The 12,101-nt window shown below is 35.6% G+C and overlaps 1 protein-coding gene across 16 annotated transcripts in view; it reads left to right on the plus strand.

Annotated features, from left to right (window-relative positions):
- LOC143226282 (FYVE, RhoGEF and PH domain-containing protein 1-like) overlaps positions 1-12,101 on the plus strand; it is a 92,242-nt gene that overhangs the window by 50,836 nt on the left and 29,305 nt on the right. The window contains exon 1 of one of the 16 annotated variants that reach the window (XM_076457054.1): positions 8,542-8,564. The exons of 13 other annotated variants lie outside the window; for them this stretch is intronic. In XM_076457054.1, coding sequence (XP_076313169.1) covers positions 8,557-8,564 — 8 coding nt within the window. In that variant the 5' untranslated portion in view covers positions 8,542-8,556. Of the gene's footprint in view, positions 1-8,541; positions 8,565-10,624; positions 10,767-10,851; positions 11,099-12,101 lie in introns of those variants that run through there. 2 more of the 16 variants (XM_076457052.1, XM_076457053.1) reach the window with 2 other exon arrangements.

Raw genomic sequence — 12,101 nt, forward strand, 5'->3', positions numbered from 1 at the left:
GGCATCCGATGCAGGAGTGGAGTTCCGGGGGTTTTAACTCGGCATCTTCGATGCAATATGCTCTCAATATGCGACATATTTATCGATGTTTATTGGTTTTCTAAAATCTGAGTAAATAATCATTATTAAAATTTAAAGAAACAGCACATTATATAAATTTCATTGCGTCATTTTCCCTGTACGAAGAAGTTTTACACCTAAAAGGGTCTTAAATTAATTCTTTGTATATGTAATGTTTACTAAAATTTGTTAATTTTATGAAGTTGAACTTGGAGAATTAAAAGGTATAGTATTAAAACTATATACAAATAAACAATGTTCATATGGTGAGGCCCGGCATGGCCAGGTGGGTTAAGGCGTTCGACTCGTAATCTGAGGGTTGCGGGTTTGAATCCCTGTCACACCAAACATGCTTGCCCTTTCAGCCGCGGGGGCGTTATAATGTTACGGTTAATCCTACTATTCGTTGGTAAAAGAATAGCCCAAGAGTCGACGGTGGGTGGTGATGACTAGCTACCTTCCCTCTAGTCTTACACTACTAAATTAGGGACGGCTAGCGCAGATTGCCCTCGAGTAGTTTTGCGCGAAATTTAAAATAAACAAACACATGGTCGATCCCTGGGACCGAATCTGTATTGAGAAAGTTAACCATTTTGCTACGATTAGATAAAAGTGCGTATGTCACGGCCCTGTACACTTGCATTCAAAATTTTATTAAACTAATTTATTATTAATATATATATATCAATAAAGTTAGCTTTAAATATAATTTATATGACATACGAGGTCTGTTCAAAAAATACGCGGACTGTTTGAATTGCGCGGCTCCAGTTGGTTCCAGGGGAATCCAATTGGTGTCGCTAGGTTCGCACAGATCAACTGATTACGACACCATTTTCCGATTGCAGATATCTTCATTTGTGTATTAGCTACGCGGTTTTAAGTGAAGTGCGATTTTTTCGTTTGGCGGATTTCAGAATGAATGACCTGAAGGAGCAACGACTTGCTGTGTAATTTTGTGTTAAACTTGGACAATCTGCGACTGAAACTTTTGCTATGCTTAACACGGCTTACGGTGATGTTGCTATGAAGCGTACGGCATGTTTCAAGTGGCATGAACGTTTTAAGGATAGTCGACAGTCCATTGAAGATGATGAGCGTCCTGGACGTCCTTCCATGTCAACTGTCGACCCACACGTCGACAAAATCAACACCCTGGTGCGAGCAAATCGACGTCTGACTGTCAGGGAGCTTGCTGAAGAGTGTGGGATATCAGTTGGATCTTGTTACGGGATTTTGACCGAAAAATTGAAGATACACCGCGTTGCTGCGAAATTTGTGCCTCAGAACTCGTGAGTTTTTGGCCAAACACTCGATCACTGTTCTTCCCCATCCCCCCTACTCACCTGACCTTGCTCCTTGCGATTTTGTCTTGTTCCCCAAACTCAAAAGACCCTTGAAAGGAAGAAGATTTGAGACGATTCCCGAGATTAAGGCAAATGCGACGAAGGAGCTCGAGGACATTACAAAATAAGCGTACCAGGACTGTTTCAACAAGTGGAAACACCGTTGGGATAAGTGTGTGCGTTGGGGAGGAGAGTACTTTGAAGGGGTCCCAGACCTGTAACTTTTAAATAAAGTACATTTTGTTTTATGACGTCAGTCCGCGTATTTTTTGAACAGCCCTCGTAAAAGTTTCGATACATTTTTAAAAGTATAAACATTCCTAACACTTTATGTTGCATGACACTTTATCAGTTCAAACTATTTCAACATTTTCTGTTGCCTTCTGAGACACTAATTTTCCGTGGAATTTCGCACTTATATTCTCAAGCTAAACTGTATTTCTGCCGAGGATTTGCTACCGATACAGCTTTGCTTTATGAAGATATAAGCAGTATAAAGTACTGGTCGAATGCTATGCCTTCCACTGAGCTCAATGGCACAGTGGTATGTCTGCGAAGTTATACTACTGGAAATTGGGTTTTGATACTCGTGATGCGCAAAGCACAGGTGGTCCTTTTGTGTAGCTTTGTGCTTGATAACAAACAGACTTCCACTGACCATCCTGCTTTCAAAATATGCTATGAATTATCCATGACGTTTGCTGTAGTATTATTTGTAACAAATAAAAGACCGAGATGTCACGGAATTGAGAGTTGTTGGGTATAAAGGTCTGTGACAGTGGAGTAATAATTTCGACATCTGAGCATGATTTTCTTCGATATCACTGTTAGGGTTCTGCTTAGCCAGGTATGGTAACAATTTAAGACATTTCTGTGTTAGTTATTTGTTCGTTTGTGCGTAAAGCTACACAATGGGTTACCTGTGCTTTGCCCACCATGGGTATCGAAACTCGATTTATGGTTGTGTAAGTTTGTAAATAAGCTGCTGTACCACTGAGGAGAAGGGGCTATGTACGAGTAAGTTAGAAAGATAGATAAGCTACGTAGGTTTAAGGACATTCTCTTTTCTTTGTGTGAAAATAGTTCTAACTCTAAGTTGAATACAAAATTTTTTAGACCACATTATTGTAAGTAATTATAATTTTCTGTCATGATCTGCAACCGTCCTAGAAAGAAAATGGATAATTTAGACTTAGATTTTTTATGGTAGTTACAATATCACTAACGGCCCCTATAATCCGTAACTGTTTATACTCTTGTCTTTAAGACGTGTCCAGCAACGGTCACTTGCAAACTCTTTGTTAACCTGAAAATGGCTTAAGAATGTCGAAACGTTGTTGTCTGCTTGTCAATAAATGTATGAATACCCATACCAGCCATTCTGAGATACAATGTCAATAAAAATTACTTAGCTTGTATACATTGAGTTAATAAAACACGCGTAAAATACTTTGTTTTTAAAATAATTTACTCGAAAGTATTGAAACAAAATTAATTTGAAGATTCTTCATTCGGATGTTCTTATTAAGGTCATCCTCTTATTCAACCAAAATATTGTAAAATATTTTATTGTTTCAAAGTCAGCGTTGAGTTATTTTACTTCGGGTATTTATTCTGACCAAAATGGTACAGAATTATTATCATATTTTCATTGTTGGCCTACTTATGTGGTATTTTTTTAAACGAAGTAATACATTCAGTATAACTTAAGTATGGTATATGTAAACTATTTTTATTAAAAAATATGGATTTCCTAAATTTATTGTATGCACTTGTTTTTGTGTAATTTGTATATGATAAATCTACTCAAAAACACCACGTGTGAAAAAGATGCAGCTAACAACAACAAAAAACGATTCAGCGTCTGACTTTAATAACCGAAAACAAAACTGGCCCCAAAACCGGTAACTGAACTTCTAATTGATACGAATTTTACAGCAAATATTTTGTAAGTTTTAGCCAAGCCGTAATCTTTGTTCAGTTTGGAGCATGCTGGTGTATTAAACAAAATACGCGGTCCAGTTAGCTAATAAACAAATACTGGCTGCAAAATTCTTATCAATGCTGTAAACATAGCCACCGGTTTGACCGCCAATTTTGATTTCATTTATTAAAGTCGCAAGCTCGATGTTTTTTTGGCTGCACCTCTTTCACAACTACTTAGTTTTTCATTAGGTATTATGATTTCTGCTGTGGGGGAGTTATAATGTGACGGTCAATCCCGCTATTTGTTGGTAAAAGAGTAGCCCAAGAGTTGGCGGTGGGTGGTGATGACTAGCTGCCTTCCCTCTAGTCTTATACTGCTAAATTACGGACGGCTAACGCAGATGGTCCACATGTAGCTTTGCGCTAATTAAAAAAAAAGATTTTTCCCAACAAACCACAACAAGTAAGAAAGCGATACTCGACAGTAACTAACATTAGTTTAAGATCGCAAACCTATTGTTCGGAACAGATCGAATTATTTAAATGTGTAGTAGTCTTTCCTCTCTGGAATACTGTTATCACTGGTATAGTAACTCAATGAAAATAAGGTTAATGGTTTCCTGTCATCACCCGCATGCACTCGGTACAACGTTTTCAAACACCATTATTTACACTAATTGCGTTAACTAATATCACATGATACTCAACACAATAGATAATAACCCTCCACCTCTATGTATCTGCACATCTTTTCACCTTAATGATTTACTGCTTTAAACTAGCCATAATTAATCCGAATGACAAAAACTAAAAACTTCCACCTTCACTCTTAGATAAAATTATAGTAAATTTTATAACAAAACACTTGTTTGGTTTGTTTTGAATTTCGCGGAAAGCTACACGAGAGCTATCTGCGCTAGCCGTCCCTAATTTAGCAGTGTAAGACTAGAGGGAAGGCAGCTAGCTAGTCGTCACCACCCACCATCAACTCTTGGGCCACTTTTAACCAACGAATAGTGGGTTTGACTGTTGAACGCGCTCACGGCTGAAAGGGCGAGCATGTTTGGTGCGACGGGGATTCGAACCAGCGACCCTGGGATTACGAGTCTAGTGCCTTAACCACCTGGCCATTCTGGGTCTCCGTAACAGACATGAAACACATTCAAAAATTATATACCTCACATTATTATGATTAGAGTTTACTATTTACTCAAATATAATACCTAATACTTGTGATGATATTCATAAAATTAAATACACACAGATTAAAACGATTCAAAAGTAAAGCAAATGACTGAAAATGTTATGTAAAGGTAGTTTAAAAATTTGATTGCACGAATGGTAACCGTCAACAGCCTAGAATCTGTAGAACCACCAAGATTTTGTTGACGTGTACACATTGAAACATTTAGCAGTTAATTCTAAAGAGGTATAAGCCCCACAATAGGGTCATGTACAAACCTGTAGTGTTAATTGCAGTTGTAATTATCATTTTCTCTATTGAATGCAATATTTTAATAAATGTTTTATCTGTTTATAAATCTTAAGTATTTACTGTATGTGGTTGATAACAAATTTGTTCTTCTATCCAGAGATGTGGTGAAACGAGATGTGTTTAGAGACACACTATTTATGACATTTAATTAATAAATTCTTGTCTTTCTAATATTTTATCTCTAAAATTCTGTACAGATCATTTTGTATTGTTATACTTTTTTATTCTTTCTGGTCCTGCCACAGTGGAAGATTTATCAGTAACACTGCACACAGTATGCACATGTTCTCCATTATTTAGCCAACATGAAAGATATACATATTAATCAAGCAAGAAAGATAACATTACTGAAATGATTGAAGTTGCTACTTTTCTGGTCTGTTCATAACATGACTAGCTGGGTAAATGATGTCACGTGCGTTGTTAGAAAACATGATATTTTGAATTTTTAGAGCTCGCACAATATGTGCGCTAAAACTAAAACACAGAATAAAACAATTTATGACTCGGACATTTGTTACACGTCAAAGTGACCTCTGGTGAAGTGTTGTCCTAGGCTGCCAAACTGCTAGCGTTCGCTATAACAGAAGCATAATATGTCTGAAATATTATCACTTTAATGTTAAACTTTGTTTTTAATAAATACACGCCACCTTTAACCAACGAATAGTGGGTTTGACCATGACATTATAACACCCCCACGGCTAAAAAAACAAGCATGTTTGGTGTGACGGGGATTCGAACCCGCGACCCTCTGATTACGAGTGCCTTAACCATCTGGCCATGCCAGACTTTTTGCGCAAGCGTACACAAAACGTTTTTTCATAAATACATGTTTTTTGTTGAATAACTTTACATGTGGGATATATCTAAACCAAATCTGACACCTAATTATAAGTTGTAAAGAGCTTTCGGTACAAAGAAAAAACTTCAATAAAATTTGGAGATCTAACATCTTGTGTATTTCTGAATGGATTGCATTGAAATGTAATATATGAAGTAAGGGTAGGGCAAATCATATTAATTGAAAATATGTGATAGTTTGGATTACTGAAGTTGAGCCATAGAAATCAGAAAATTGCGAAACTATCGCTTCTATTAATAACACAGTGCATCTAGCAGGTTGTTTTGGCTGCACGACACATTACCTTGGGTCTTGATATGAACACATTTATGAACATTGCTTAGAATTATACATGTTAAAGTCCTAAATTTTAGGCTTAACCCCCTTTAAAAATATTCTATATTCGCGCCTGACTGTGATGAAATCTTCAAATTGATTTATAATTTGTCTTCTATAAAAACATTTATCAGACTACTCGTCATTAATAATTATCACCATTTTCTTAAGTAATATTAAGCTGATGATATATTGCTAGATTTAAAGCTTGAATGGCTACTAACTTTTCCCGTGTTATGAACAAGTGTAAGTTGACCAACTGTAAACCTTCAGTTCCAGGCTTCGTATATCCTTAATCCTGTCCTGTTAGCTTTGCGCTTAACTGTAAACAAATACTATGCTCTATAACTTCATTACTAAGCAGATTCCACGTGTTACTCGTACTTAAACCTGTTTATAATTAATTTTAATTATTATAAATTTAACAGCTTTCCTAGTATAGGCTCTCGGTGGATCAACAACGTTTGTAAACTTGCAACTCTAAAATACAGGGTTCGATTCCCCCGCGTTAAATAAATGTACGTAGCCTATTGTGTAGCTTTGTGCTAAGAAAACGAAAGCAAGTGCTCCACATTATTACACAAATGTTATTTTTAGTTGTCTTTTTAATGACATTTACCAATTCAATCGTGATTCGTTGTGCAGAAATGTTAAAATGATATGATAGATGATACGCATAGCTATTTGTTAAGCTAATTATGTAGCCAATCTAGCATGAGACTGTTGAGTAGTGATGAACACAAACACCAAAATTCACGACGTCTTGTCAGTAATTGATGTAAGAAACCTGTTGCATTTTAGCAAATGTTTATCATCACCTGATTAAGGGGTCTAGAATGTGAATAATATTATTTCAGTTTCTCACAGTGGGTATAGCCCATAAAACTGTTTAGCACCACTCCTGCATTGGTGATCACGATAAGTAGGTATTTCGCAATTTTAAACCCTCCTCTGACAACGTGTTTAAAATCGTACTGTGCATTAAGTGACTGACTTTTATGTAAAATAATGTGTTAATTATCTAGTACGGACTGGATCTATCCCATATCCTGAGCTGGGTGAAAGTAACAGCCATACATTTTGATCCTAGTTTTATCAAAAATAAGGCCAGTGGTTTAAATATGGGCCACAGTAAACCAGACTATTATATAAACATTAGAAAGCATCATTTATTCCCTGTCTTTGCTTCTATGCTTTATATTAGTTCTTTATGTTTCAACAAAGGAAAATAACTCGGATACGATAATCAGAGTAATTTATTAAAAAGCATATTTGTTTTAAACAAAGTTAATTTTGAAAACTGCTCCATTTCCTTGCCTCTTCTGCCTTTTGGTATGCTGCCGCCAATACTTTATTTGTTGTGTGTTTGCAATGGCAATTATTCTTTGTGTATTAGATCCAACAGCAGCTGTCCGTTTTACATATGGTTGTAATCATCTTTCAAAAACTATTTAATAGAGAGACTATATATATAACTCCGTTTTTGAATTTCGTACTTCAGATAATTTGATGTTTTCATTTTCCGCAATGTTAGTGAGTAAGTGATGATCAAAAGCTAACGTATCCAGGTTCATGGTTCGTTACCCTTTTCCAAAAAAAATAAAAAAATTTCGCTCTTTGAGACTGTGGCTTAGTACGTTGTAAAGTGATGGTCATGTTCCACTAATCGATCTGACAAGAGTAGCCCAAGAGTTTATAGTGGATATTACTGACTAGCTGCCTTTTAGTTGAGAGACGAGTAGCGCACATAACCCTTCTGTGGCTTTAAGTGAAATTTCGAAACAAACATGCAAAATCAGCTGTTAGTTCATTCAAACAGTCACAATACCAGTTTTTTTTTTAAACATCTATCCAGCCCAAAAGCATCTTGCATGGGTATACGATCATATATCGCAATAAATGTTTGAATAGCCAGAGTTTGGAACAAAGGGTTTTTCGTAGCTGTTCCCAACTTGTGTTTATTAATTTACTGTATGTTATTCAAAAATTCGCGTTACAAGTTATCCAAATCATGTGTTTTCCTACTGCAAATATCGAATACCAGCACGATCTAAAACGTTACACTTTATTATATACTTTAATATTTCCGTGATAAAGTTAATAATTCCTCTAGCTTAAATGTTTTCTTTTTATATATACCATCTGTAACGACCACAAACAGTATTTCAAGAATGAAATACTTTTATCAAGTTACAAAACGACAGGAAACGTCTGTAGCGTGATTAACGGGGAAAATGTCAGTTATTAGGTTATTTCTTATTTGTTACACCGACATCCTCTGTTGCGTAATGCGCTGTTTCTGTGAGCAACACGTTTACGCAACCTTACCGATAATTTTCCTACTTTTTAAACGTCATTTTCCCACAGATGTTTGCTCTAAGCACAAAAGGGACTTGTGTGACAAAGATAGCTCTTTATCACCCAGAACCCTGTTGAATAATGCGCGCAAACACATTCGACTAATTGATGGTCTCAACACGTTTGTAGCTTTAGGCGAAGTCATATCTTAATGTGTGCTTGAAGGGCAACTTCTGCTACAAATGAGCTAAATGACAAGGTCAGAAACTTTCTAAAATTCAGTTATAGCCTTCTTTAAATTAGAACTGCTGAACAAAGGGATAGCAACCAATCAATAACACCTATCACCGCAGGGGCTTTTTCCAGTTTGAACAGAATTACGGAATCGACTATCCATAACATACAGCTGAAAGTTTGCACATCAAATTTAGTGGCGTGTACTGACCACAATGGCTCAGATAGATATACAAAATTTTTTATCGTTTTTGCTGTAGTAAGTTTGTTTTTAGAAAGAGGGATTGATTTAAATTAAACAACAGAAATATATAAAGATTAAACATAACGTATGCTAAAGAAATACGGAGCTCACGTTAAATAATAATGGAATAACTTACTATTAAAATAATGATAATTTTATGTAGTTCATTACGCAACATACATATACTATTTGCCGAGTTAGTGTTACTTTAATAGTATATGCCCCCTATCACTACCAGTAACTCCGCGGAAAATCTGGGTGTTTACAACGCTAAGCATTTGGTTTCGATACCGAGGGTGGGTACAACACAATTAACCCATTGCATAGTTTTATACTTAACAACACACAAAATTTAGTGGTACATCTTTTCTAAAGTTTTCATTTCACTTACCAAGTTTCCTTTAAAGTATTATACGGCCTGGCATGGCCAGGTGGTTAAGGCATTCGACTCGATATTCGAGGATTGCAAGCTCGAATTCCCCTCACACCAAACTATGCTCACCCTTTCAGCCATGGGGGCGTTATAATGTTACGGGAAATCCCACTATTCGTTGGTAAAAGAGTGGTTCAAGAGTTGGCAATGAGTGGTGCTGCCTTCCCTCTAGTCTCACACTGCTAAATTAGGGACGGTCAGCGCAGAGAGCCCTCGATGTCGCTTTGCGTGAAATTCAGAAACAAACTATTGAAGTATTATTATTATTTTTTTACAAATATATCGGTACCAATTGTGTTGTTAAAAAAGGGGTTTACTTAGAATAATGTCATTTAGTTATTAAAGTACAACACATTAAGTACGCAATGTAATAATAAATACTGACAAAACGTTAAGTTGTTAGGTATTTTAGTAATCTGACCTTATTTGCATTCCAATAAACATATGCAGTTTGTTAAGTTAAAGGATGTAAGACCTTTGAATGATCTTAGCACTTAAAGCTTGCGCAATACGTTTACCAGTTGAAACCAGTTTATTTATTTTACGTTAATTGCTTTGATTCACGAGAAATCCTATACCCGAAAACCGATGAAGTTATTTAACACTTGACGTCATACAAGTTAATTTAAATTACGAAGCTGAATAATTATTTGACTTTTAGAGGGTACGATATTCAAATACTTTAGTTTAGCCTCTTGGATTTTGACACTACAAATTTTGGTTTGTAATATTGAGGAAGTAGCTGATTATTTTACCATGAAATTTTTATGATTCTTGTAAATGTTTGTGTGTTGTTTTAATGTTCGCGCAAAGCTATACGAGAACTATATGCGCTAGCCGTCTCTAATTTAGTCGTGTTAAGACTAGAGGGAAGGCAGCGAGTCATCACCACCCACCGCTAACTCTTGAGCTACTCTTTTACCAACGACTAGGGCGAGCACGTTTGGTGTGACGGGGATTCGAATCCGCGACCATTAGATTACGAGTCAAGCGTCCTAACCACCGAGCCATGCCAGGCCATCATGTTGTAATAAAAATAACAAAACAAACGCACATTTCATATCAAAGCACGAAAGTATATTGTACTTACGTTTTTATCAAAGAAATTACACATTAGCATAGTGAACAAGTTGAATAAGAGTCCTTTGATAATATAAACTAAAAAAGAAAAAGGCTTAAACAATAAAAGAGAATTTTAAAAACTGATCAACATTTGACAGAACGACCTCTGGTGTGTTGTCTGCTCCAGAGATAATGGAATGTAAATGAACCAGCTTGCTAACTTAGCTTATATACCCAAAAAGGATGAAGGTAAGAATAGTTCATTCGATTTTTTTAACAAGCTATGGGCTTACATTCACGAACAGTTTTAAACTCTTGTCGTCGTTTTTCTGAGCTTTCTACTGAGTGAGCCCGAAAATTAAAAGCCCGTCATAAGATGGTGTACTTGGATATGCATTTTTCAAGGCAGTGCAGCACCAAGGCTTGGAATTTACGATTTTGTGGAATAACTTGCTTTCGAGTAAATGACTTATGCTGCTAATTCGAAAGTAAGTTAAACATTTGTAATATCAGTGACCTCAAGAAGCTGAATCAAACGTAGTTTATATTGTTTGGACGCGCATGACGTCATACCCAGTGTTCGCGAGCGCCATATTTGAAGTTAGTATGTCATTTGTTAAGAATAAAGAGATTGGAGGAAGAGGTCTTGTGCAGCTGACCCTCATGGGTATCTAAAATTCAACATACCCAAATATCCACAGAAAAGAAGCGGAGAAAGAGGTCTACATTATACCTTATCCTCCTAGGTCGTCATAAGCGACGTAAATACTGATTCAGATAGACGACGCTTGACATTTGTTCAACTTTACAGCATGTACAAGTCAGTCTTCGTAAAAGTAATGAAATATGTGGTGCCATCGGCTTAGTTTTAATACAGTACTGTATTTAATAATGTTATAGTTAAAATCCAAGTTACTAGACTATACAATAGTGTCAGAAATAATACTAGTTATTTCTACTAGTAGTATTACTGTTAATATTTACTACTGATAGAGTAATAGTATTAGCCTAGTTAGATCTATAAATTATATTGATTAGAAAGGTGTCATATAGTCAACACAAATTTATTGTTTCAGACTAGACGGAGTATAGTAGGAAAACATAAATTAGACTACAATCACAGTAACGTAAACGAAGAGGACGTACATTTTACGTGCTCCAAGCTTATAACCCTAAGATGTTTACAAATTATTTACTTACTTCTAAGTAAAAAGGAAGATGTAAAACTAATGGACCCAAAAAATAAGAAATTTTTAATGAAATGTATTAGTAGACTGGGGTTGGATTTTTTTTTATTTAATTTTTTGGAATTTTGCTTTAGGTTACACAAGATCTATCTGTGCTACTGGGGTTGGAAGCTATTTTATGATATAGTTTCTTATAGTACTGTAGGGCAGGTAAAGTAATAACTAACAAGAGACAAACATAGTCATTCTCGATTTTTAAGTATCAAATAATTCAGAAGCACAGATACTATGTATAGCTTGAAAAACTCACCTTATGAATTGTCAGTGAATGCTGGGTAACACATGAAATTAGTGTCGCAAGCTCAATTTCTGTCACCTACTAGATATTTACTACAAGTTTATTGGATACAGTAATAAATATTATGGTAGATCTAACAATTAAATTTTATGTTACTCTTGAATGTTCTTTTATACATTATGTATAACCCTTATAGAGGATATTATCCAAGAAGACAGCATGAAAAGACTAAATGAAGGTCTTTTGGATCAACAAGTAGAAACTTACTGGTGGAATGCTATAAAAGTTACTTTTATTTGAGAAGTTTTAATCATTTTAATGAAAATTTGACAGTAAAA

This window comes from Tachypleus tridentatus, chromosome 9 (genome assembly GCF_004210375.1).
Source record: "Tachypleus tridentatus isolate NWPU-2018 chromosome 9, ASM421037v1, whole genome shotgun sequence".
Classification (NCBI taxonomy): Eukaryota; Metazoa; Arthropoda; class Merostomata; order Xiphosura; family Limulidae; genus Tachypleus; species Tachypleus tridentatus.